This window comes from Molothrus ater, chromosome 4 (assembly GCF_012460135.2).
Source record: "Molothrus ater isolate BHLD 08-10-18 breed brown headed cowbird chromosome 4, BPBGC_Mater_1.1, whole genome shotgun sequence".
Classification (NCBI taxonomy): Eukaryota; Metazoa; Chordata; class Aves; order Passeriformes; family Icteridae; genus Molothrus; species Molothrus ater.
This window is the reverse complement of record NC_050481.2, coordinates 64681767-64709422: the sequence shown is the minus strand read 5'-3', so window position 1 is coordinate 64709422 and position 27656 is coordinate 64681767. Positions and strand designations below refer to the sequence as shown.

General features: G+C 45.2%; 1 protein-coding gene across 2 annotated transcripts in view; it reads left to right on the top strand.

Annotated features, from left to right (window-relative positions):
- FGFR3 (fibroblast growth factor receptor 3) overlaps positions 1 to 27158 on the top strand; it is a 55896-nt gene extending 28738 nt beyond the window's left edge. Inside the window, exons 5-18 of one of the 2 annotated variants that reach the window (XM_036382136.2) lie at positions 3053 to 3222; positions 7951 to 8074; positions 8490 to 8680; positions 13195 to 13339; positions 15929 to 16116; positions 16970 to 17115; positions 17220 to 17341; positions 18587 to 18697; positions 18832 to 19022; positions 19710 to 19832; positions 21433 to 21503; positions 22918 to 23055; positions 23693 to 23798; positions 23887 to 27158. In XM_036382136.2, the coding sequence (XP_036238029.1) occupies positions 3053 to 3222; positions 7951 to 8074; positions 8490 to 8680; positions 13195 to 13339; positions 15929 to 16116; positions 16970 to 17115; positions 17220 to 17341; positions 18587 to 18697; positions 18832 to 19022; positions 19710 to 19832; positions 21433 to 21503; positions 22918 to 23055; positions 23693 to 23798; positions 23887 to 24051 (1991 nt within the window). In that variant the 3' untranslated portion in view covers positions 24052 to 27158. Of the gene's footprint in view, positions 1 to 3052; positions 3223 to 7950; positions 8075 to 8489; positions 8681 to 13194; positions 13340 to 15928; positions 16117 to 16966; positions 17116 to 17219; positions 17342 to 18586; positions 18698 to 18831; positions 19023 to 19709; positions 19833 to 21432; positions 21504 to 22917; positions 23056 to 23692; positions 23799 to 23886 lie in introns of both variants that reach the window. The other variant, XM_036382135.2, reaches the window with a different exon arrangement.
- Positions 27159 to 27656: the final 498 nt, after the last annotated feature.

Below are 27656 nucleotides of genomic sequence, written 5' to 3'. Positions count from 1 at the left end.
AAGGGACTCAGAGGGCAGAGCAAAGCAAAAGCAGGGATGTTTTGTTCACTGCTCCTGCAAGTGAGAACAAAGGCACTGTTTTCAATGTGTAGACGCTTTCTTCCAGTTCCAGTTTGACTTGAGAGCATTGCCCTGTTTGAGTCTTGGCACAATAATCCAGGGGTGCCCAGCCCTGGCAAGCCCTGAATCTTACAGAAGAGCACTGAAATGAGGGAAAGCACTCAGGGAAGAAGTGGTGTCTAATTGCAGCAGGCAGGAGTGAATCCTGCCTTTGCTCCATATGGAGAATATCCCCAGCTGGAAACTTTCCTGGGCTCCATCTTGCTCCTCTCTGATGTCTGATAGCAAAATCCCCCTTGGCTTCAGTGACTGCATTTGCAGCCAATGGATTGATGGATCTCCTGTGAGATTCAAACTCATCTTTTGAATGAAAAAATGTGATAAAATGTCACCCTGCAGCACATGCAGATGTTGTGTAAAAGGAAAGAGCCCCAAAAAGAAAAAGGAGGAACCTGGTCCTGACCATGTGATGTAATTACACCTCTGTACCTAGATGATTGTCACCAACAACATAAAATGGGATTTCTTGTGGGCAGATACGTTAATCAAACAACAGGACAGGTTATTTGGCTGCCCTCTGTGGTGGTGGCAAAAAGGGACTTTTCCATCCCTGCTTGGCCTTTGCCATACCTCTCCCCTGTAGCGCTGTTAACCTTTTGTAACATCCCCAGAAAATAAAGGTGTGTTGCCAAAAGGAGCCATTTGGCCAGAAAATGGCCCAGGTGTCAAAAACCAAGGACCAACATGGGTTTCTGGAGCCCTCTTCTCTCCAGCCTTCCCAACACCACCCCAAGTGTCCTCTGCATTCACTTCCCTGCTGCTGCCTGGGGATTTACCCAGTCTTTGTTTGGTTTCTGCCCTTCCTTCATGCTATGACAGCATCATCCTTTCACCATCAAGACCCATTCCTTAATGGTTGCACCCTCTGTTCTAATGTTTTTTGGAATATTCCCCATTTTTGTGCAGTTCTGCCATCTGGAACAGTAGATGGCTGCATGATGTCCCATTTTAGCTCACTTTATCATGCACTACTTCAGGCCTTCTAGATGTGCTGTGTGTTCACAGCAAAGTTTGTGGCTGGGATTTTCCAGGGCCATGGGAATTGCGGGGATTCCTCCTTTTGCTGTTGTTTGTGCCAGCCATGCTCCTGCAGGATCCTGGCAAGAAAAGGGCCTTAAGCAGTTTCGTTATTTGAAACATGAGGCGTACGCGGGATGTGCGAGCGCAGATCCCTCTGATCCGTGGGGCTGGCTCTGATAGCATCACTCTGTTGTGCAAGGCAGGCTGAGGGCACAGGCAAACCCTCAGTACTGGATTTCCCTCCCTGAGATGGTGTTACTGAGGCACCTGTGTCCAGCCATCCCACTGCAGAGCTGGGGAAGCAGAAGGGACATGAGGTGTGCCCAGCGGGGCTGTCTCTAGCACATGGAGGGGCATTCTGGATGGAGCTCCTGGCATCCAGCTCCTCTTAGGACTTTGCAAGGTGGAGGAAACATGGGGAGAGTGTTGGCAGGTGCTAAAAACCAATGGGCGCATGGATTGCCTTGGCTGAGCTGTATGACCTTCCCTGCAATGTCCTTGGAGCTGGAATGCAGCAGGGAGCCTGCATGGGTAGGACCCTGGGGACCTAAGCCAAGGTGGGGTCAATGTGACTTAGTGGAGTTGTAATGGGATGGGTGCCATGCAGCCAAATGCATCAGGGATAGGGAGTGCTGGAACAGCTCCCATGCATCTCAAAGGGATGCAACAAGAGGGAAAACGTTGTACATGCTTGTCATCAAGCAGGGAATTACGGGGGCTTCAGAGTAGCACTGAGATGAGGCTGTGATGCTGGCTGGTGTTTCTGGGCATTGTCACCGCGGCAGGAGAGGCTGCAGCAAGGCTGTCCCAACAGCTTTGGTGGCTGTCATGTTCTCCAAGGCAGTTCTTGGAGAACCAGTGCCTTCAGTTTGTCTTGGCCAGAAGCACACGTACCTCTGCAACAGGTGCTCCATGTCTGTGAGTTTTTCCTGCCCAACTGGAGGAGATGCCATTTACACTCCTTGCCCTCCTTCCTGCTGTTTTGCAGCCCAGACACTGCCTGCCCCCATCTCCCTTTGCCCTTGGTGTGGGGCACAGATCTGGGGGGCTGGATGTGGCCCTGGTGTGGCAGGGGAAACACAGCATGTGCAGCTATGCAGTGTTGCCTTAAGCAGAAATTGAAAGCTTGGGAGGCTTTTTTTAAAAAAACTTTTTCTTTCTTCCCAGCATAATGAGTTTGCCGCTGCTGCTGCCTTAATTTGGAGTTAATATGTAATGTTTGTAACACAGCCAAGGAACGTAGCTGTACTTGAGGCAGATTATAAAAAGTATCTCATGCTAACACTGGTGTTTTAAAATTTATCCCTGTTCAAAGGTAACATGAATCTTTAAAACTAAAATCACTTGTACTTGAAGAACATAAACACGATAAACCAGTTTGGCACTGGCACGTTTTTTTCTTTCCTTCCCTTAAGGAGGCTACACTACATTTGTACTCACTGAGGAGGAACATTTTCCAGTGCACTCAGCTCATACGTTTTGTCTGCTCCCTTGCTGGCCCATCAACATTCTTTTACAGTTCTAACATCTTTCTGCTGTTTATGCTTCTTGGCTACTAATGTCCCAGAGGTACATCTGTATCTTTTTACACACTGAGGCCAGATTCTCATCCTGATCTGGGATAACTCTACTTGTTGATTTAAAAGGAGCCACTTCAGATTTATACTGGCATTACCAAGACAAGAACCTGGTCATGAACCTTTCATCACAAAACTGAAATGCAAACACCCTCTCTATGTCAATGAGAGTCATTTAGCTGGAAAGCATTTCTGTGTCATTTATCTTAACGGCAGCAGGTAGCAATTTAACTGTCAATCTGCACATGCCAAAGACTCCTCAAATGCATCTGCTCACCAGCTGATATCCTCTGCTGCAGAAAGGGACCTGTTCATCTTGTTTTTTCCTTTCTCAGGTGTCCCCTTCTGGACCCGGCCAGATAAGATGGAGAAGAAGCTGCTGGCGGTTCCCGCCGCCAACACCGTTCGCTTCCGATGTCCGGCGGGTGGAAACCCAACCCCTTCCATCTACTGGCTGAAAAATGGCAAGGAGTTCAAAGGGGAGCACAGGATTGGGGGCATTAAGGTAAGGTCTTGGTTTGGATCTCAGGTTTTTGTTATTTCTGCCAACTAGAAAATTGTATTGTGCGGTGATTAACATGTGTGGTTTTAAGAGCACTGTCATGAATGTGTAGAAATGAAGGTGGTTCTTGCACTCTTAGGAATTGCTTGGCACCAAAAGTGTTAAAAAGGACTGCTGTCCTTTGGGATCAAAGACTAATTCCCTCTGAGTTTGTCTATAGTGGTCATTCAGGGCATAGGTAAAAATGGGGCTGGGTTTATGGTTGCATTGTGAACAGGGATGAAAAAGCAGGAGCAGAAACTTCTGTCCTAATTTCTGGAGATGAGCCCAGTGCACTGAGATGTGTTGGACCAAGCCATAGCTGCTCCCACCCTCAAAGAAAACCTATTCAGTGTCCTTTGAAGGTATAGGAAAGACCTCACCAAAGAGCTGGATCATCGAGCTGGTAGTCATTAACATTCTTGTGGTGTAAATCACTGACCCTTGGTCAAGTGTTGGATTCCCTTGTAGCCAGAGTAATAGCATCTGCTCCTTGGCTGCTTTCTTCTTCCTGCTTCCTTTCTACCATGAGGTGTTCTGGAAAATGCTCTGGCTCATGTTTACAGATAGAGCTCAGGGACACAAAACTCCACTGCAGTCAAATTATTTAATTAGCCAGAAGTCTCTGTGCTACTTTTTATGATGAATTATGGCAGGATTTTAAAAGGAAAATCAGCTTTTCTCACATTTTGCTGCTGTTGTTATTACTTTGTCCCCTTGAGGTCACAGTCCAGCTCTTTCTTCTGGTTTTATTTGGGGACAATAAAACTGCTATAGCTCATTATAGCAAAATCATCATAGCAGGAAGGACTCTTGAGCAGCAACTTCTGTCTGCACTCTCCCAGCCCTGACATATCCCTGGATTCTGCTGCTAAGGAGAGAAGGTGCCTTGTAGGAAGGCACCTTCATCAGAGCTTGGAATAGCTGTGTGCTGATGCCTGCCACATCCGTAGAGTTTTGAAAGGGGACTGGGAGTGCAAAGTGTGCCATGCTCCAGAAACCAGAGAAGGATTCAAAAAAAGTCCCCCCTCCCCACAGTTCTGGGCTGTTTCTTTCCTGTTAGCTCAGACCTGTTCCTGAAAGAGCCTTTTGTGATGGCTTCAGTGAAGCCTTTAAAGCTCCTTCCTCAGTCCTGTCCCTGCTCCAGTCTGGATGAGGCTGAGAACACGCTCAGGTTTGGATCTTCTGAAAAGCCATGGAGGGTAAAGAAGTGGGGAGGGAGCTCCTGGGGCTCCTGGGGGTAAACTGCTCTTCAGCAGATGACATTCACAAAGCACGAGCATCTTTTACTAATTGCAGGCTGTAAGGATCATCCTGAAGTGTTTTCAGCCTTGCCTGCGCCATTCCAGAGGCTTTTTACCAAACTGTGTCACATCAGCTGCACTAAATTATGCCTGCAGGAAAAAAAAATAAATCTGAAGCTGAAAGCAATTCCCCTAGCCACTTTCCAGTAGTTTTAATCTATCTTTGAGTTTAAATTGACACGTTTCATCCTCTGAAACACAGTAGTGAGTCTTTGGCATCGCTGTGCTTTGTTTCTCTGGGGGCACCTTCCAGCAACAAGTCAATGCCTAAAAGAGCTATTGAAGGCAATGTCAGGACAATTACAGGAAGATTGGTTTAAGCTCTCTGTCTAGGTGTAGTTCTTTGTCCCATTCTTGATATAAAGACATCTTTCTCTGTAATTTTCCTTCCTTTATTTGCTTGCTTTTGGTCATGAGCCACAGTTAGATATAAGTAATCTAGTGTAAATCTCATCCAGTATAAATATACTGATAGATATCAGCTGAGATTTGAACCAGAAAAGGGGATTGAAAACTTGCTCGGTATCTCATGTATTTAAGATTTAAATTCCCTGTTACAACTTAACTTCATAACAGGATTAGGCAGCTTGAAAAGAATGGGCAAGATCCAGATCTGGCAGAGTTTGGTTGGCTTGCTTCATCTTGAGATCTGGTCTTAACCCAGAAATCCTTGAGCCGGGAATGTTCTCACTTGTTTTCAGTGTGTGAAAGACTTTTAATGTTGATTGTGAGAAGTCAGTTGTCAGCAAATGAAAGCTGACCACTCTTCCACATCTGCCCCTTGCACATGGCATTTAGACCCGTGTGACTGGCCAGTGTAAACCCACCCTGCAAGAGAGAAGGGCGAGTGTTGAAAACATGATGGGCAGGATAACCTGGTTTTGTTACAGTTCATCCTTAACTAGTAAAGGAAAGAAATTCATATGACTTATCATATGAAGTTTCCCAAAGAGCATTAATGGTTAAATCCGTGTTGGAATCTCTAATATTGTAAGCCTGTGTGTGTTAAATGACCCTAGAAGGGAAGATTGAGGGGGAGGGGAGATGGAGGATTATCCCTTCCCCAGACCATTGCACTGACTTGCATACCAGTCTGGCAAACACGAGGTTGCAAGTGTGTCTGTAAATGTTTGTTTCACAAGGAGCCAAGAATGACAACACCAAATAAACCAGAGGGATTTCCAGTATCTCAGCCACTTGATTAATGCCTGTGCTAAGTCACTTCATGTTTCTAGTGTTTTATCGAGTGCAGTGACTATCCTAACATGAGAATTACTACCTTCTGCCAAAGGCTTTCAAAACTAAAAATGTCTTCCTAAGTTTCCAAACAAGTTCTGCCCCATGAGTCTGTGCCCCCAGGTTCTTCTCTATTCAGAGTACAAAGTTCCCATCACAAACCCGGCGAAGAGAAGTTTTTGAAAGTGTCATAAAAGTGTCTTTAAAAGTGCATTCTTTGTAAAACACCTAATTTGGACCTAGTTTTAGAATATAGGTCAGACTAGGGAGTCATCCATGTGTCTGGAGCCCAATTTCCTTGGAGTAGCTTCTGGGGGTTCCAGATGCAAACATTTTGCAATGCTGAAAAGAGGATGTAAGGAAGCTTTAGACACAACTATGAGACAAGCCAGTATGGAAATGAGCCACTGAGCAGCCACAAATTTGCATTGAAACTTCTGTGACAGTCTGGTGTGTTCAGCTGTGGGCTCAGGGTCCAGACTCTGTTCTCAAGAGCTTCTCTTACTCTGCAATTTCTACACTGTTACAGAGATGCAGCAAGGGGGATGTTGCTTTTCAAAAGGTGAGACGTTGGTTCTGCTCCTTCATTGAGCTCCTCCATTTGTGCCATCCTGGGTGGGCAGAGGTGCAGTCAGAGCTGACCAGACATCTGCCACAGCTGAGATGTCTGTACAAAATGTTTGGCCACAGCCTCCTGTTACCCATACTCTAAAATGAAAACAAATGCCATATTCAGCGTTCTCTGAAAAATGGGGTGCTCAGCAATGCTGTTTTCAGAGCTGTAGAGGTCTACAAATTGTTAAAATGACATTTGCTTGCTTATCTTGCAACTAAGCTGTCTCGTCTCCTATGGTTTTAAACCTGCTCTTTGCAAAGTTCTGGCTTTGATTGCAACTTGGCCCTCTTAGGGAAAGCATGTGGATGCAATTTATGTGTAGCAAAAGAGGTTAAATGACTTCATATTTGAGTTCACCTGCTGCAGCAAGAAATCTCCAGGAGCAATTACACCCTTGTTTTTTTCCATCAGCCCTTGACATTCTATAGTGCAGCATTATTGTAAATCTCCTATTTCTGTGTCCTTGGGGTCACCTTCAAAACGTTTAATAAAGTTAAATGTTCTGCTTTGGGCGGCAGAAGGCATCAAATTAATATCCAGAGATTTGGAGAGCTTTCATACTCTATGCACCCTGAAGTCATCTTTGTTACTGTTGGTTGCTTTCTGTATTAATTCAAGATTTGCTTTCCATATCCATTATTTCCTTTCTAATCATTAGAAATAAACGTTCTAGCTGAGATCACAGGGCAGCAGGTCAGGGTGGAGGTAGGGGCTGTGCTTTCCCTTCTGCTACTGAACCACCATCAACTCTGGACATGAGCCACATCCAGAAAACCAACTAGCATAAAAAACCAGAAAACCAACTAGTATAAAACTTGGTGCCAAAATAGAAGGGCTGGCCAAGCGTCCTAGGGACCGGATTTGAGGCTGGACATGATTGCTCCTGTTTTTGAGAGGGAATTTAGGGGACTAACTCAGTTAGAGAAACCTGTTTCTGTTCAGACAAATGCCATAATCTGTTGCCTTACAGTGCACACATTTTAAAATATAGATCAGAATATTAAAACATATAAAATACATAAAATATAGATCCTATATTATGCCTGCTGAAGTCATTATTCTAGTGGGAGATGCCACATTCAGTTGTCAGCTAGCTTTGTTATTGTGATTATTGTGGAAACATATAAGTCCCTATTGAAATCTCAATGTGTTACATTGTGTTGCATCATTTTTTGCGTTGGTCTTAATGCCTTTTCTCACTAAGACTTGACAGAATTCACAGAATCACTGGATTGGAAGAGATCTTAAAGACCATCGAGTCCAACCCATGCCCTAACACCTCAACTAAACCATGGCATCAAGTGCCACATTCAGTCTTTCTTTAAACACATCCAGGGCTGGTGATTCCACCACCTCCCGGGCAGACCATTCCAGAACTTCATGGCTCTTTCTGTCAAAAACTTTGTCCTTTTCATTTAATTACCCTTGTAAACGGGTCCTTGTGATGTTCAGGCTTCCTCTGGGGTCCGAGTGTGTGGAAGCTCAATGATTTTTCATTGGTTTGCAAGGTCTTGATGTTTTGATTTCCTCTCCCAGCTGCGACACCAGCAGTGGAGCCTGGTGATGGAGAGCGTTGTGCCGTCAGACCGAGGGAATTACACCTGCGTCGTGGAGAACAAATATGGCAACATTAGGCACACCTACCAGCTTGATGTGCTAGGTGAGATCCCACTGCTTTCCCTCAACAGCTCATCTGTGGCCCTGTGGAATAGCTGCCTGATAGGAGATGGGAAGCAGGCACTTGGTTTCTTTCCCAAGGTGTTGGATTTTGTGTCTTCTAAAACCAACAACAAGTTTATTTTTGGCCAACAATTCGGCCTCACATCTGTGATCAGTAAATTACTTAGTGGGTCTGCAGAGGGCCCAGAGAAGGAATGGGAGGGCTGTAATGCCACCTCCCTTCCCAGGTGGTCTTTCCCTGTCTGGCTTGAGAAGCCCTGGGTAGAGCAGTGATCAGGCCACCCTAATTTGTACCCTTTCCCCTGAAAAGCCAGAAGATTAACGTTTCAGAGAATACTTGCTGGGGGAAAAGTAAGACAAGTAAATTAGGATTTCCCCTCTTTTCTGTTTTTCAGAAAGGTCACCCCACCGACCAATCCTGCAAGCAGGGCTCCCTGCCAACCAGACTGTGGTGGTGGGGAGCAATGTGGAGTTTCACTGCAAGGTCTACAGCGATGCCCAGCCTCACATCCAGTGGCTGAAACACGTGGAAGTCAATGGCAGCAAATACGGACCCGATGGAACCCCCTATGTCACAGTGCTGAAGGTTGGTACATGCTCCTCCTTCTCACCCTCAGGGCAGTCCTTCTGTAAGCCTGCCCAGCGGATTACTCTTCTTTTTGGAGGGGATACAGCAAAAATGTCCTGAAATCGATATTCCAAACTCTTCTCTTTGCCAGAGATAACAATACTACTGTGGTGGCACAGATAAGCAAAGTTGTAAGAGCTGAGGCAATTGTGAGAAATGCAACATAATGAAAGAGCTGTCAGATTGCATTTGACCCAAAATAGTAAAAATACCCTTTTTTTTTTTACAGCTTCAATGGAAGTATTTTCAGGGTTTATTAAAATAAAAGTCTCCCAACTAAAACACATTCTTCCTTTTCCAAGTAAGCACATTGCAGCATGCACATACCAAGTAATGCTGGACTACCAGCACCTGAGAGCCAACATAATCTTGTTCCAGACACTAAATTTGTGAACATTGCTATTATCAATGCTCAGAAAAGCCTTTTTTTTTTTTTAATTGAGCAAAAAGTACATAGCAAGACTTACTTGCTAAAATGCTTTCTTGAAAGGCAACTTTCAGATTACAGCCATAACAAAGCCAGGTGATTTGGTTCCCCTCAACCAATGTAAATATAATAGCAGGGAATAGGGAGTGAGGAGCACATTGAACTTCTAAAATACTTAAAAAAAATAATTAAAGGCATCATGTGGTGGTGTTTATTAAAATATATAGGGCCAAATAGAGTTTTTCTGGCTCTGCAGTTAGTGCTGAAAGCAGATTTTGTGTCTGCAGCTTCAAGCTGAGGCTGTCCTGTGTGTGGACATTCCCTGTGCACATCCTGCTGCACACACCCTTCTTCTCTTTGTGTGAAGTTTAAAAAAAAACAACCACCACTTATCAGACGGTATCTACAAAACTGTAACGCAGCCAGATACATTATAATAAAAGCCAGAGACCCTGGAAATAATTACACAGATTGAAATAACAGATTGGTTGGAAGAAATGGTTGGAGACAGTTCTTCAGGACTGGCAACATGTGCTTCTCGCGAGCTTAGAAAACTTTTTATTCCTCGCCACCTCTCCAAATGTGTTTGAATTATGCATATTTGAATTTCCCCCTGGTTTCACAGCCCAGCACCAAGCTCTGAATAGCTGGTTGTGTCACATGCCATCTCATATAGTCTCTGAGCTCCGTGTGTGGTCCCTGTGGGATAAAGTGCTACCTTTTGGAAGTTTGCAAAGCGGCTGTGAACAGTGCCTTGTGTCACAAGCACAAGCCCCCATTTTGCTTTGCTGTGGCAAAGAACATATAAATAGTCCTTATAAATAGTGTTTTAAAATTAAGTTGGAGCGGCACCGGGGTGGGTAGGTAATTAGAATTGCCAAATACCTTCTCTTCTGTGGATGGCAAAGGCTCCGCATTCCTCGAAGGGGAGCACAGGCAGGCATTTGAAAGCACAAGTTTTGTTTGGTTTTATGTTTTTTTGCTGAATAGGACCAGCACACGTCTATTTACTACTTCTGGTTAATCAGGAATGCTTTGAATTGTGTTAATGCCGGCATCAGCGCTGGGGCACGGAGCATTTCCATTTTGGGATGCATCTTTTGTGCGCCAGTCCTGGGCCTCCACAGAGCTGTGTCAGGCCCAGCTTTGCAGGGATTTTTTTTTTCTTTGCCTTTTTAAATGTGGTGTGCTTGTTTTTTATATGTAAAGATCTGATAAAATGATCTTGCTGTGGTCTCAGGGCTGTCCATTGGCGTTACGGAGTTGTTTCCCTCATGCCATGCAGTGCTGCTGCCTTGCCCCAGCATCCTGGCAGGAGCAGGGTGCTGTTAACAGCCCCTCTGCCCACAGAACTGCTCTCTCCTGCCCTGTGCTCTGCTGCTTGCAGGGAGATAAGGCTTTTTTATCAGCCTGCCCTTCCCTCCTGCTTTCAGGAGATTTTGTGGAGCGTAGGAGCTGCTATGGGGCAGTTGAAGTGTGGGGAATATCCCAATCTCCATCACAGCAAGGGAGACAGAGAGGTGCCCAGCATGTGAAATTCCCCCCCCCTACATCTAAAGGGGAGGGTGAGGGGGTGTCAAGCCCCACCCAAGTCCAGATGGATAAGTTGAATGCTGTACTTTCAAACCATTTTTTAAACAGCCTGACAAAACCAAGCCATCACCTGCATCAGTTCCTGAAAGCCTGAGCTAATTTGTGATCAAAGAAAACCCCTTTTTCTTTGCAGAAGAGCACTAAATGCATTCCAGTTACAGAGGGGGACTGTGCCCAAGCTTTGTCAAAAGCTAAATAGTACATTCTGCATTGAAACATGCCTGGTTTAATTATAAACAAGGCAGCAACAGCAGGCAGGCACGTTTCCCCACTAGTCAGGGCAGACAGACTTGCACATAAGCCTTGGAGATGAGCTCAGGTCAAAACTGGTGGTGTTTGTCATCAGACATGGACCCTGGGGCTCCTCTCTGGTGCCTCTTCTGGGTTCAGTTCCTAATAACCTATCAGAGCTGGCTGCCCCGATGATTTTAATGAGCTGCAAGTCATATTGGCAGGATCAGGCTTGGAAATGAAAGGCATCAAGCCTGGGCTGGAGAGTGTAAGACCAAAACAGAGAAGACATTTGCTTTATTTTCATTTCCAGAACTGAAGCTTCTTCTGAGGCCACTTAAAACAGTTATGCATTTTCAGCCAAAATAAAAACAACTGTTTAGTGTTTAGGGAAAAAGCTGGTGTGCTGTTGTGGCAGCATAGAAGAAGAGAAATAAACCCATTGCTTAAAAGTCTGAAGTTTGTTTGATTTATATACACCACTTTATTTAGTAAAGAGGCTCCTATAAGCAGTGGAAAAAATTACAGCTAATTTCTGAAAGGCAAAGTCAGCAGCGAGTTTCAGACCGCCACTGCTTATATTTTGTTTCCAAATTCTATTTTGGAATCTGATAATTGAAACAGTATTTGCTGAGCCGGGATGCAAACACAAATCTCTGCTTTAAGCCCTCTCTCTGGTGCTCCTGTGTGTGGAGTTATTCAGAAACCGTGGGGCCTTTGAGTGCTGTCAGATGGAGAAGGGGCAAACTGGTCTGTTTTTACAAAGAAATGGCATGTGTGAAGGGAAGGGAGCTCACCTGCATGTGGTTTGGGGGCCAAAGGCAGCTTCTTTTCACCACCCAGGTGCTGGGTGAGGTGTGTCAGCCCAGGGTGAGCCGGGGATGTCACCACAGCCGTGCACAGTCGAGCCTAGCTGATGTAGGTGCCATGCAGCTATTGTTTGGTTTACTGAAGTTCAGGTTTCTGTCTATTCCTGCAGTCTTGGATCAGTAAAAACGCTGAAGCCGATGCTAACCTAAATCTGTTCAATGTGACAGAACAAGATGAAGGAGAATATCTGTGTAGAGCCAACAATTTCGTAGGCATAGCCGAAAAGCCATTTTGGCTCCACATTCGCAAACCAAAACCAGGTAAACCACAGACTCTGTCCCAAGGCCCTGGCAACTGCAAGAATGAGCTATAACATTTTTAAGAATCTAGTGATTAAAATTACTATTCATTTTGTATTATACCCTGTCAACTGACGCTGAATGGCTTTATCTTATTTTCTTGCTAATTTTTTTTTACAAGACTGTAACGCCTATACAGCAATTGCCATGGAAAAATTCCCACAATAAAATGACTGTCAAATTTTCCTATCAACTTTTCATACTTTTATTCCTTTCCTTTCTTTACAATTGAGTGCTGATAACAGAATTGCATGTTAATGACCTGTGACGTTCCAAGCTCTGGAAAACTAAACTGTTTTGAGTTTTCACCTACAAAATCAGTTTTGTGCCTTGGAGAAGTAATGGAGAAATAAATATCAACATTGGCTCATGCAAGCAAACATGTTAACTAGAGGGGAGAACCAACCTCATGGGCTCTAGGGTATGACTCCAGCCTAGAGGGTTGACTGCTGTATTATTTAGTGCCACTGCAGGAAAGTTCCTTACAGGCACCCTCTGGTTATCAGCCAGATTTCTACTGCAGTGTCAAGGTCTGTGTAATCAATATATGGATTTGAGATGTCCACTGAAGAAATTCTAAAAAACTCTAGAATGCTGTATTTTCAATGAACTCATGAACTATAATGTTCATATATTCCTCTGATCAGCACTTGAATCTTTCCCCACTACATCTCCCCTCCTTTCCTCTTTCTTTCTGTCCGTCCTCATTTCCCATCTCTCTTTCCCCACCCCTGTACTCACCTCACTAACCCAAAGTCAGTCATATTGTGGGGGCAATTTTTCATTTGGATGCTTTTGCTTGCATGCTTCTTTAGTGGGACAGAGTAAGAACCTGGTGAAGGGAACTTTTTTTTTTTTTTTTTTGCTTTTGACTACAGGTTGCAGAGGGGAATGAATAAATAAATGCGGAAGATGGGCCATTGGAAAATAATAAAAAAAAAACACCTTAATCTGCTTTTGAAATTTGCCTGTGGTGTCCTCACACTTGCTGGGAATGTGGCTTATTCTCTGTTTTCCCTCTTTCTATATGTGTGTGTTTTTTTTCCCCCTAGACGGCAGGTGTTAACACAACGGATAAGGAGCTAGAGATTCTGTACTTGCGAAATGTTACTTTTGAGGATGCTGGGGAATATACTTGTCTCGCAGGGAATTCTATTGGGTTCTCACATCACTCTGCTTGGCTGACGGTGCTACCAGGTATTTCCTTCTGTGCTGGCCTCTCCCTCCCTCTCCAGGATGTTTTGCTTTGGAAATGCCAAGTTCCCGGAGGCTGCCCCTTGCTTGGAGCAGAGGCGTTTTCCAGGGAAGTCTCTTCTCTGGGATTTGCTGCAGACCCCTGTTGCATACTTGCAGCTGACTCTTTTTGCATTGAATCTCAAAATTTAAATTATTGCAGTAATGATACAGTAAAATGCACAGAATCTTTTTCTGTCTAATAACAGGGAGGTATTCACAGCCTCTTTGCTAGGGTTGTTAAGTGCCAAAATAAGGAGCTTTGTCTTCTTACACTGACAGTGGGAGAAGAAAACCTCCCCATCAGATGATCCAGGGCACCTAAATTGGGCATGAACTGTGGATCATCTTATGAAGGATCCTTTCTGTCTGACCTCATATCTTAACCTAAAATTAGATGCATAAGTGTCTGGTGTGAGCACACCCTTCCCTGCCTGTAGCATTATTTCCACTTCACGGATGAGCAGGCCAAGATAGCGATCTCAAACAGAAGGTCAAGGAGAGTCATCTGTAGGCAGAGCACAGGAGTCCTGGCTCCCAGGGGCATTGCATGCTGCCTGCTCCAGCTGGGATCGATGAAAGCTGCAGTGGGCTTGAAACCCGAGGCCAGAGTGACCTCAATTTTGTGGTCCTTTCATGTGCAAAGCTCTTACTGACAATGAAGCCAGCACAGAATGTGCAACAGAGAGAGCTGTTCTGCAAAAGGGGGAATGAGGCTGTGCTGCCCCTTCACCTGCTGAATCTGCCTCTGGCTGCAGGGCAGGCTTGAGCATGGTCTAGGGAAGTACCAGCAATATTCACATTGAGCCTCATATGTGCTGTGCCTTGCAGGCAGTGCAGAAGCAAACCTTGAGTATGTTCAATACCCATCTACTAAAAAGGCACCCAAAATCTTAAAGAGCCCACTTTGATTTACCCAGTCATAGACCACATTTGGGTCCATCTCACAACACATCCATCTCAGGATGCGTTTAGGAGCAGGGAACTTTGGCATTTCTAATCTTGACTTTATCTGTGCGGGTGATTTGGATGGAATCACTTTTACTGGGGCTTGAGAAGGTCTCCTCCATGCCCGACCCTGCTGCCAGTGGGATCTGCTCATCTTTCCTGTTTATTTGCCAGCTCTGTAATAGCTGATCTGATCCTGTTTCTGTTTCTGACATCCACTGGATGAGAAAACATTTCCTTTGGTTAGAAGACTAACATCTCTGTTATTTTCAGATTATCATGATATTGTCTCATGTGACTCACACTCTGCTTTTACAGTTTATGAATTCACACCTCTTATTTAAGCAAAAAACAAGCAGGAGAAAACTGACCAAAAAAACAAAAAGTAGAACTTTATTTTGAAGTCAGATGCAGTGAAGGACAGCTATCTGAGCAGCAGCAGGCCCCCACAGAGAGGGGTGCAGGATACAGCCCACCTGGGGAACTTCAGCTTGCAATGCCCTGTCCATGCTACAGGAGGAGGGACAGAGCAGAGGGCAAGGCAGCTGCATTACCTACCACAGTGCCTGATCCCAGGAGATCTGGCACTCCTGTCTTAGGGGAGGAAATGGCCATTGGCAAGATCAGGCCCTTCACAGCTGGCACACAGGCTGGAGCAGCCCCATTGTCACCATCAGCCCTTTCTCCATGTCCTCCTGGGCTTTGCCACCAAATACTTGAACCAGAGCCTGCTGCTGCCAGGGAAAGGCTCCTGCTGCTTGCTGAAGGGACTGCTCAGCAATGGACACGACCCATTCCTGAGCTAACCACACCAGCATGACTTCATCATAAAGCTTCCCACTGCTGACTGTCCCTCTGATGCCAGCACACCTTTGGGGGGCAGAAAATCAGTCCCACCATGGCTCCTTCCTCTGGTCACCATGCCTGTCCTGAAAGGAACAAGGGGGAAAACGCAGCTGGCCTTTGCTGGTCTCTAAGAAGTCTTGCAAGCAGGTAGCCACTGCTGATGGGCTCATGCCATCACCCTCCTGGCTCTGCCACCTCTCTGGGACAGACCTTCCAGCCTCTTCCCAGCAGAACTAAGTTTTCATTAAATAATTAAGCAGATTTTTCTCTTGAGACTTTCTCCCTGTGTGATGCCTTACTGCTGGGTGCTGTTCAAGCCCCTTGGTCCCTCAGGGCAGGCACTGGTCTGATGGAAATGTTTGTTGGAGAATCTGAATCAGCAAAGTGCAGCAAACCCCAGTTCTGCACATCCAAGGCATCCCAGACACCTTGTGTGGGTTTGTGGAGAGAGCAAGATCTTGGTCAGAGGGACAGCACAGACGTGTGAAGATGCCTTCAGCCTAGAGCAGTGGTTTTCAATCTGTGGGCTGGGGGATCTTAAAAACCCAAAGTAAAATGACCCCAAAAAAGGTAAACTGAACTAATGTTTTAACTACAGCTGCAGGTGGAAAACCACTGGCCTGGGAGAGTCCCTTACTGAAGTCACTGACACTGATGTAGCTGAACAAGTTCTGCCCAGATTCCCTGTGCTGTATGTGTGTAGTTGTGTGTGGGGAGCTGCCCAGCCTGTCCTGACTGCCATCTCTTGTCACCCTGCAGCCGAGGAGCTCATGGAGATGGATGATTCGGGCTCAGTGTACACTGGCATTCTCAGTTATGGCACTGGCTTTTTCCTCCTTCTCCTGGTGCTGGTCTTGGTGATTGTCTGGAGGATGAAAATGCCAAGCAAAAAAGCCATGAACACCCCCACTGTTCAGAAAGTCTCCAAATTCCCACTCAAGAGACAGGTAACAGAAAGTAGATACAAGATTCCTATTCCCCTCTATGGTATCCCTCTTTTTTTTTTTTTTCCCTCCTCCATCTCTTTGAAATTCTCTCTCTAGGTGAGAAGCTCCACCAGAAAAACATTGCCCAAGAGTGACATAATTTGGCTGCAGCCTAGAAGTGTGAAATAATTAATATTTTATTTATTTCTATGCCCATGGAGCTTTGGCAGAGGTGGCAGCTGACTCTGGTTCTTGAGCAGCCCCCACTGCTGTTGGCCTTGCCCAAGAGGTTTTGGCAGTGCAGATGTGAGTGCCACAGAAAGCACATCTGGCAGGGGAAGTCCAGTCCAGGCTCCCTGGAGGAGTGGGGATTTGGGGAGAAAGAGCACTGGTTGTGCTCATTCCTGCTTTCACAGATGTCACTGGTGAGCCCAAAGCCAATCTTGTGATGGTGGCAAAGGTCCTCTCTGAAGTTAGAGATCTTCTGCTGCATGAAATTGCAGAGGGGCAGGACCAAAAGACACCATGTGAAACCCCACAGTGAGGGGTACAGATTTCAAGCTTTGGCTGCAAGCTCCCAGTGGGCATTGACAGTGCCAGGATGGGAGAAGTCAACAGAACAACTGGATGGATTACACCTCCTGATGCTGGAGGGCACTGGCTGACCTGTCCCTCCTTTCCATCTGCTAAACACTTGACCACAAGTGCCTAAAGGAGTGGATTTCTGCAAGGGTGGGGGCATTTCCCAGTTAGAAATTCCCAGAAATCTGTCCATGGGCCCAGAGAGTTCAAACCTCCTCAGTGATCCATCTCAGACACAGCCTGCCCTGGAGATACAGTTGGCAATAACACTTCATTTGCTCTACCCAAGCAGGTGTCGCTGGAGTCCAACTCTTCCATGAATTCCAACACGCCCCTGGTCCGGATCACGCGCCTCTCCTCCAGCGATGGGCCCATGCTGGCCAACGTCTCTGAGCTGGAACTACCTCCAGATCCCAAGTGGGAATTGACACGGTCTCGGTCAGTCAGAGCCACGGGCTGGGGTCTCTGTGCCTGCTGGGAGTGTCCCCACACCAGGACCCCCTAACTTACCTGTCTGCCTGTCTGTCTGTTCCCCCCTCCAGCCTGACCTTGGGGAAGCCGCTTGGTGAGGGCTGTTTTGGCCAAGTGGTGATGGCAGAAGCCATTGGGATTGATAAGGACAAGCCAAACAAGGCCATCACAGTTGCTGTCAAGATGCTAAAAGGTATGGGGAGTCCACAAAGGACAGAACAGCATATTGTGCTGGGATTTCCTCTCTTTGCTCCTCTTTTAAGTCTTTTATTCAAACTAGACACAAACAGAAGAAAGCAGGAACAGCCTCTCCTCCTCCCCTTTACCCACATAGCCTGGGGGTGAGGGCTGTCCCTGGAGAACAGGCAAAAGTGCAAATCCCATCAGGAAGAGGCACTGGGAATTAACCCAGTTCTCTGCCAGGGGGTAATAGCATCCCTGAGGAGAAGGGGAATCCCCCTCACTTCTAGCCAGCTCCATGAATCAGCCCACTCCTTACTCCTCCCCTAACCAGCGCTGCCTGTTCTACCAAAAGCTTGTGTAGCAACCTCAGATGGAGTTTGTGGAATTTCAGCTGAAAAACTCCTTCTTGAGGAACTTCTTCATTGAGGAAACTTGGTCCCAGACACCTGAGAAGTTAAAGGGAGACAGAAATGGAGGATTCAGTGGGCGCCTCTGGATAAGTCTCCATTTCCCATCCTGCCCCCAGACACAGTAACCACAGACAGCTGAGGAGTTCACCTGGAGCAAGGAGGGCAGTGAGCAGCCTGGGCTTGAGGTTACATGGGGGGACATTGGGGAAAAAAAAAAATTCTTATCAGAAATGGGTTTGGTTAATTTACATTTCCTTCATTTCTTATCAGAAATGGATTTGGTTAATTTACATTTCCTTGAGTCTTTTCTGAAGCTGGTTTTAGAAGTAGGAGCATTTCCATCTTTCAAACCAAAACATTCCTTTGGGGAGGTTTTGCAAATTTTTCTACTTTTGTAGATAGTTTTTTCTAATTTTGTAGAGAAATGGCAACTTTTAATCCAAAAAATACATTCCCTCCCAGCCCTGACCTTCCACCATCATTAACTGCTGTCCCCTAGAGATGAGGGACAGAAACCACCAGAAAAGCAGGTACCAGATACCAACATGGGAATTTTTTTTTAATACTTGTGTGGATGAAACAGAAGACAAAAGGCATTATTTATGTCCATATGAACATTTACCTTCACTTATTTGTTCCTTTGTCTTTTTTTGTTGCCATGGTAGTAGATTTTGTTTTTATTTTGATCCTTCTTCCCAAAGTAGAATAAAGCCAAATACTTCCATATTCTGAGTATTGTTTCCCCATCAAAGCCCCCCACATGGCTCCACAGCAGTTGTAACTATACTCCTAAACACTCATTTTCTTCCTGACATTTTTTTGCATTCCTCCTCTGCTTTCTCCAGATGATGCAACAGACAAAGACCTTTCTGACCTGGTCTCTGAGATGGAAATGATGAAAATGATTGGGAAGCACAAAAACATTATTAACCTCCTCGGTGCCTGCACACAGGATGGTACGTAGCAGGGTCGTGGGAGGCTCAGATTTGGCCATCCCCTCTTTGTAATCACTGGCTGCCCAAACTGGCCCAGATGAGATTTGGGTGGTCAGCTCTTCCTCTGCTGGATGCTGACGGGCTGTTCCTCGCAGGACCACTCTACGTGTTGGTGGAATACGCGTCAAAGGGGAACTTGCGGGAATACCTCAGGGCACGGCGCCCACCTGGCATGGACTATTCCTTTGACACCTGCAAGCTGCCCGAGGAGCAGCTGACATTTAAGGACCTGGTTTCCTGTGCCTACCAGGTGGCGCGGGGCATGGAGTACTTGGCATCTCAGAAAGTGAGTTGAGAAACCTCATTTGGTAGAAGCCTTGGTCAAAGCCACGTGTTCAAAGGCAGGGAATGCTCTGTGTGTGTGGGACAACCCCAGGCAAAACATTACAGGCTTCTCCCTTTAGAGGCCAAACTTTGCTGGATGAAGTATCTTGGGGTTTTGAAGCTGGAGGCTTCATCCATGTGCAAAGTCCCCATATGCTGGCTGCATTCCTGAACCATGCAGCTGCACAGCTGTCATCTGCAGGACCATTAGCACCCACAAAATGCCTATAAAAGCACCAGCGACCCAGACCATTCTTTGAGTCTGTGCATTTTAGATGTAGTCGGGATACCTTAATTTGAAGATCCTTAAACATCACCCTGCACTCCCCTTCGTGGGGGAAACAGCACAGAAAAGCAGCTGCACATCCCAGGGGAGGGAAGTTGGTTTTCTCATCGCTAAATCCCATCTGGAGAGGAAAGGCGCGTGCGTGGCCGTGCCGGCTCCGAGGCCACCAATTCAGTGTTGCTAAGAGGTGGTTCCCACTGAGCAGGCACAGTGGGGTGGTGACACACAGAGCCAGGAGCTGAGCAGTGCCCACAGCTTTATGAGCCCGGGAGTCAATGAAACAGCAGCTCAGCTCATAAACCACACGGTGCCGTTGGTTCCAGCTAACGAGCCCTTATTTATTGCCTCGCTCACCTTTCACAGTGCATTCATCGCGACTTGGCAGCCAGGAACGTGTTAGTCACTGAAGATAATGTGATGAAAATTGCTGATTTTGGCCTCGCTAGAGACGTTCACAACATTGACTATTACAAGAAAACCACCAATGTAAGTACAGAGCTGCCAAGCGCACGCAGTTCTTCTTCTGGCAGGGGGCTCAGTCATCCCTGCAGCAAGAGGCCCTTGTCCCACATCTCCCTTCCTAGAGGGGCTTAGGAGGAAGAAATCTGACAGGGACTTCACCTGGTGAGGGACTGTAGATAGGCTAGGTCCCAGCAGTCTGTCCACCATCTGTTTTTTTCCTGACAGATCCTGGTCCTGCTAGCAGCTGGTTGTGAGGTTTCAGCTCTGGCCACAATGCTTTAGACTAAGAGAAACTCAGGTTTCTCCCAAACAGGAATGGAGCCCTTTCCAGTCTGCTCCACTACTGTTCATAAAGGTCCCAAGGAGCTAACTTCTGTCTCACCAGAGCCGTTGACAGAGGAATGTCACTTCTTGTACACCTGGATCTACCTGTCTTTCGTGTATTTCTCTCTTTTTTACATCTGAGCCTCTTGGCTCCACTGCCAAGAGTGAGAACATGGCCCCAGACAAGGGCTGAGGCCTGGAGTTGTTTACATTTTCTGTAGAGAAAAATTTGCAAATGAAGGGCTGAGAGAAGAAGCCCTGTGTCTTGGTTCAGAGCCTGCAGCAGATATTGAGCCCTGAGAGAAAACCCTAACTAGGACAGAGTGAGGAGATGGCAGTGGAAGATTGAGGGCAGTGCAGAACCTGGGTCTTGGGATTGCAAGGGGTTTAAATATCCAAGCAGTCCTTGGAAGTCCACCATGTCCATCCTGATCCACTTCAATAGCATATCAGAAATCTTCCTTAATTGCCAGGATTTCTTAATAATAAATTAATAACAATTCTTGGGAATATTAATCACAGATCAGATGGATTTTCCCCTGTTTGAGCTGTATGGAACAACTGAGAGCATAATCCCATTTGTATATCCTGCCTGTGTCTCATCTCTAGTTGTCTCCCACAGTGAGACAGTGGGTGAGAAGAGGACAAAGTTCCCCCATATCCAAATCATGGTTCAAACACAAAACAGTACTTTCTGTCTCCCTTCAGGGGCCAAACAAAGCCCCAGAGAATTATGATTAATCTAGCCTTTCTCATCTTGTATTTCTCACATGACAGTCTGTGTTTATGACCCTGATGTAGGATGGGATCTGACCTCCTCCTTTAGCCTGCAGCAGGATCAGGATTTGTTTCTTAGAGGACCTGGCCCTTGCCTTCACTCTTTGGAAGATTCCCTTCAAGTTGAGCCTAAACTGGGTTTGGACCTGGAGTCAACTGTACTTTCCAGACAAAGAGATGGAAAGTGTTGTCCCATGCTCAGCCACAGAGTTCACTGCATCTATGAGCCCTGGATGCTGTTCCCATGCAAAGATTTAGATGCACTGATATGTTAAACCTGCCTTGGCAGTGAAATACAGTCCTCTACAGAGAGCATTCACTGCAGAGATTGTCAGTGAAGATCCAGGGATCAAATGCTCTAATCTGTTTATATGGCCACTGCTGCTTTGCCCAGTGACCGGGAAGGCAGATGTGGCTGTTAATGAAAATGTTTCAAACTGGATTAGAAAAGAAGATTCAGATGGTGCCGTTGTGGCTGGGGGAATATGCTGATGGGATGTTCCCATTGTCTTCCTAATTACAGGGTCGGCTGCCTGTGAAATGGATGGCTCCAGAAGCCTTGTTTGACCGGGTCTACACTCACCAGAGCGATGTGTAAGCAAACCCACACTTAAAAAAAAAATAATACAACAGGGAAATCAACACCTATAGTATCTTACAGACAAAAGTACTGCTAAGCCTGACCAGGGATCATTCCCTGCTGGAGTGCCTGGGGATGCAAAAGTACAGGAATTGATTCCAAGCTGCGTCTTCACGCACGTGGTTTTATTTTGCTGTTATCTGGTTGCTTTCACCTGAGGGTCTCTAGGGAGCTGCTGAAAAATTACTGGAAAGCAGGCAGGTACTTCATCCACTTTATAGATGAGGTGATTCATCTAGCAGTTGAAAAACATTGTGCCAAAAAAACCTCATGAGAAAAAAAATTACCCTCTGCGTCCTCGACACTTTGCCCCAGACTGTTACACTTCACTCAAGGATGTGGAATGAGCTTGAAATATTCTGTCTCTTGTTAGAATTGATCAAAGAATATTCAACAAATATAGTCTAAGATTAATTTTGCCATTTCATTTATTTTCTTTATTTTTTCTAATCCTGTCTCATCTGTTTTAGTGCCTCTGCACAGTAACCAAATAGCAGAGCACTCCTTACATGTAAATCAGTTACACATCTGAATTTTGCAAGGACTGAAGCAGCTCCACATATACACTAGCTTTTTATTTTAATATTTGATCAATAATTTTGTAGCTAGCTTGCCTTCTCCCCAGAACTCACCGCTCACAATTGGACAAACAAATCCTTTCTATTTCTGTAATTTTCAGGTATTTTGGCTTTTATTAATCTTAAATCATACTTTCCTTGCTTAGGTAATGCTGCAGAGGGCATGACAGATAAATCAAAGCTAGAGAATGGGAGAGTGAGTGTGCATGAAAGCAAAACAGAGACAGATAATCCCTGTTTTTAGAAAGAAAATGAAGAAGGGAAAAGATACTTTTGAAAAAAAGGACTTTTAACCAGAGCACAGCTGCAGGACTAAAGTGTGTAACATTAGTGCTCTGCTGATTTTTGTTGGGGTATTTTTCCCCCGGCTTGGCCAGTGAAATTGGTGTTGTAACAAGCAAGTTTTGGTATCAGCTTGCACAATTAGTGGCCTGTGGTTCCAAGCCTGCAATTCAGTGAAGCCGTGCATGAATAATTTGATTTGTTCCATTCAGTGGAGCTGGTGGAAAACCTAACAAAGAGCTGGCGGTGATAGATGGGCTGTCACCTATCTGATTAAATGCTCATTTCAATTTCAGACTTGGTGCCTGGGATTTCTTTGCTATTGAGTTGGATCAGCAGAGATCTCCAAGTAACTAGTAAAAATGGCCTAGGCAATTAGTCATGCTATTGATGACTTTGTTAGCTATGCATGGCTGCACAGAAATAAAGCCAAGCAAGGGGGATGGGATATGGGGGGGCTTGGAAAAAAAACCTCATTGAATTTTAAAGATCTTTCTTTGGTTTCCAGCTGGTCTTTTGGAGTGCTACTATGGGAGATCTTCACTTTGGGAGGGTCTCCATACCCAGGAATTCCCGTTGAGGAACTCTTCAAGCTCTTGAAGGAAGGCCATCGGATGGACAAACCTGCAAACTGCACCCATGATTTGTGAGTGTGTGCTGGGGGCTGACCTTGCTGCATTCCCCATTCCCTCTGAGGCCAAATACACCCCGCTGGACTCTGGGTTCTGGCCTGTTGGGACATCCCCACTGGGAAGTGGTGTGGCCATCTCCAGGTAGACTTTCCTCAGCCCAAGGCTACTGAGCGACACGCAGCACCTCCCCTCACTGGGCAGGTGGCACCTGGGGGTGTAGCTCTGGTGTGTCACCTTCAGGACAGGTCCCCCTCTTGCTCTGAGGGCACAGTCATGTGTCAGTCATGATCAGTGATGAGGACCATGGCTCCACAAAACCATCAGATGATCAGTGATGAGGACCATGGCTCCACAAAACCATCAGCTGATCAGTGATGAGGACCATGGCTCCACAAAACCATCAGCTGATCAGTGATGAGGACCATGGCTCCACAAAACCATCAGCTGATCAGTGATGAGGACCATGGCTCCACAAAACCATCAGCTGATCAGTGATGAGGACCACAGCTCCACAAACCCCTCCTCTTCCCCTCAGCTGGCCATGGCTGAAGCTGCATTGGCCACAGCCATGCCTTCAGCCATTTGGAGATGGGTGGGCAGGTGTGTGGTGTCACTTGATCACATGTGACTGTGCCATGTCCCCACGTGCAGGTACATGATCATGCGGGAGTGCTGGCACGCCGTCCCCTCGCAGCGACCCACCTTCAAGCAGCTGGTGGAAGACCTGGACAGGGTCCTCACTGTGACATCCACCGACGTGAGTGTGGTCTGATGGGTTTGGGAGGGGGTCACTTGGTCCCTGGCATGGGGGACCCCCAGCACTGATGGCTCTGTCACCCTGGCAGGAGTACCTGGACCTCTCGGTGCCCTTCGAGCAGTACTCGCCAGCCGGGCAGGACACCCACAGCACCTGCTCCTCAGGGGATGACTCGGTCTTTGCACATGACCTGCTGCCTGATGAGCCCTGCCTGCCCAAGCACCCGCCCTGCAACGGCGTCATCCGGACGTGAGCACCCCCGGGCACGTGGACAGACAGACGGACAGACGGACAGGCGATTAGGCAGCATGCCTGGGGAGGCACGAGTGCGGGGCGCCGAGCGTGAAACCGTTCTGAAGGATCTTCCAGTGGAACTGTGTGTGATGGTGCCTGGAGATTTGTGTTGTTGACAAGCTGTTCAGGGTAAAAAGAAAAAAAAGAAAAAAAAAAAAACTTTTTTTCATCAATTGTTTTTTAAATTTTTTTTTTCCCTATTGCTGTATGAAAAGTCAAGAAGCACTGTTTGGCCTGAAGGAACTAATCTCTTGCCAAGATGATCTATCCTAGATGATTTTTTGTTTGTTTGATTTTTTGTTTACTTTCCATTTTGTTAGGGATTTTTCCTTTACCAAGGAGAATGTTGAACCTGGGGGGTGCTGAGCTCCCTGACCTCCCAGCCTCCGCGTTCCGAGTGCCACAGTAACCGTTCTGTGCCTGCAATACGAAGAAAAGAGAAAAAGAAATCTTCCTTTAAAAAAAAAAAAAACAACAAAAAAAGTGTCAAGAATGTGGAAATTCTTCGCTTATGCAATCTGTACATGAACCTTTTTGGTGGAGCTGAAAAGCCACGTTGCCTGCAGGGATTCATATATTTATAAAAATATCTATATTTTTGTTGTCGTCGTTTTTATAGCTTCACGATCATACTACCCAGCTACATAGAAGGAATCCTTTCTGGAAGAAGAGAGAACAAAGCTAAGTAAAATGCAAATTTGTCATGGAGAAATGAAAGTAAAAATGGTAAAAAGAGATGGTCAAGTCATCTGAAGTGTCGGCGCCTTGGCCCTTGCACGGGGCTGGGAGCGATGGGTCGGTGCCAGGGCAGGAGCAGAGCCCAGGGACGGCAGAGACCCCGCGGGGTCCCTGGGGAGCAGAGCATCACACCCTGACCTTTGAGACCGGCCAGCTGGGGGGGAAAAAAAGGATAAATCTCATTTTTGGGGTTTGCCTGTTCTTGCTTGCCCGGGGTGAGTGTGGGGAGCAGCTCCTCCATGCACCCCTCGAGGCCAGAGGTTTGGCTCCATCTGCGTGCAGTGACTTGGAGAAAGAAGTTACGGGTACCTGTAGGCAAGAGCCTTTAACTTATATCAAAAAGGTTTATTCCAGAGAATCTGTGTATATATCTATAAATATATCGTGTATATATATAAATAAATATATTAAAAGAAAAGAATGTATAATACTAATGCAACATAAAGCAGTACTGAGAGAGAGAGAGTCTCAAAATACGAGCATTGCAATCTAGGATATACTGATCTGGGCAAAAGAAAAGATGTTTTTGATTGTTTGTTTTGTATCTTCACAGTTTTGTTTTAAAAATTGTACCTTAACATGTATATTTGTAAAGTTATTTATAGACATTAACATATCTGTTCATTGGTTTAAATAGCATAGCGTTACTGTAAACTTTAAATTTCACCAAACTTAAGGGTGTTTTTTTTAACTTATTAAAAATGGAGAAAAAATATATTAATCAAGTTTTTCCTTTGTGTTTATGGGAAATATTGAAAGAATGTATAGTTGTACAGTCCTTTAACAAATTACATTTAATGTTATAAATATATATATGTATTCATTAAAAAAATATTAGTTTATCCTGGATTGCAGTGAGCAAAGGTAAGTTTATTTTTCAATACATCACCAGTGGTTAAAACCAAACAAATAGCAGCAGAGAGATGATTTTTACACATTTCAGAAAAACAGCGCCAAGAATTCTTCCATCAGTTTAACCACTGTGCATTAAGGGGGTGTGGGTGTTTATTTTTCTATTTTCAAATGAAGGTATTCTTTGTGGTCGATTTAATAACAAGTATGCAGCGAAGTGAAATGTTGACTTTGGATGGTGCAGGGTAGGTTTTTTTCTCTCCCCTTTGCCAGTACTGTTGTATTTTGGGCTTCAGAAATGCCATGTGAGCAAAATAGTGACACTGTTTGCAGGAGAGCTGCTACAGCTGCATATTTCTTTTGCATCTAACACATTGGAAAGTGCCAGTGATGCCTGATTTTTGGTGTTTAGAGTGCTATGCTGTTTTGTTCCTCAACGCCAGATAGCTGTGTAAAAGCACAGGAGTGACCTAAAGAATGTTAGCATGGATCAAGCTGACAGTGGGGGATGTTTGGGCTGAGGATTTTTTGTGGGTGGGGTTTCTGTTTTTTGTCCAGAAGACTTCTTTATGTACTACCAGAAGAGGCAAAGCAAATTACATCCTGAATTCTTTCTTTTCATTTTTCTCTGGTGCATATTGCATATCAATGTTTCAGAATAACAGGATGACAGCATCTCATTTAATTTTTTTTTTCTTCTTAGAGCCACAGAATCCTTATCCTAAAATAAATAATTTATAGTTTGAGGTTACTTCAGTGGAAGTTTGAGAAGGTAGATTTCTATAGATTTTTGTTTTGTTGGAATAAAAAAAAAAGAATTTTTTGGTATTTTCTTACAAATGTCTGCTAATTGTGTACATTCCAAGTACTCGAAGCAAAGAGTTTTCCTGTACTGAAAAAAAAAATGTACAAAACTGTGCATGGTTTTAAATGTTACTAGATATTATAAATATATATATAATTTATTGAGTTTTTACAAGATGTATCTGTTGTAGACTTGTTGACTTTAACATTTCTTATTCAATGCTTATATAGTTTTATAGCCTGGACTATTATCTTTAAAAGCCTAAAAAAAATTAAAAGTTCCAATTTTGTTACATTTTATACTGTTGATGTTACAATCCACAGGTTTGCATAGTGTGATTTTTGCAATGAGCAACTCTGTTCAGTTTATTTTAATACTGTACTTCTGTGCCTGACAGCTGCAGCTGTCAAAGGTGTGAGATGAACACTAAATAAAACCATTCTGCTTTTGTTAACATGGGAAACTTACTTCTACCAAAAAAAAAAAAAATAAACAAGTTGATAAATTTTGGGGTTTATTCCCAGTTCTGAGGGTCCTTTGCAAAACCAGGTGTTCCAGGCACTGGGACTTGTAGTGCCAGGAAGGTTTAATTTTTTTTTATAGTGCTGCTTTGCAAGTCTTGGCCAGTTCAGGTTTTGTATTCATAATAAATTACAGCCATTTTGGTGGAAGGGCAGTCTTCTGTATTTGTTAGTGGGTTATTTGTAGCCACACCAGCCACTGTGTGCACAGCCCTGGCTTTGACCTGGGGGGGCTAAGCAAGGGAGCTCAGTAAAACCTTGTTTTGCTGCTAGCAGACTGCAGGGGATGTTGCAGCTTGGGAACTTTTGGGCCAATCCTACCAGCCCTTCCATATTATACTGATTCCTACAAGTGATCCTGTTGAAATGCATCCCAGACACCTGGATGTGGGCATGCAAGTGTGCCTACCTGTGTACAGCCTGCCCACTCTCCAACCTTTGTGCTTTAAGCAGCTGGGCATGGAATGGCATCCATCCATCCATCCATGCATCCAAGGAGGTTGGATCTGTGGCACTGGGACTGGCACCAGCACTGTTCCATCCTAGATTTAAAAACATATTAAAAATTACGTGGGGTTCAGGTAATTTCCTTGTAAGAAAAGACACCATTCTTTTAGCACCACTGTGTTGTGAGAGGAGTCTTGCTGC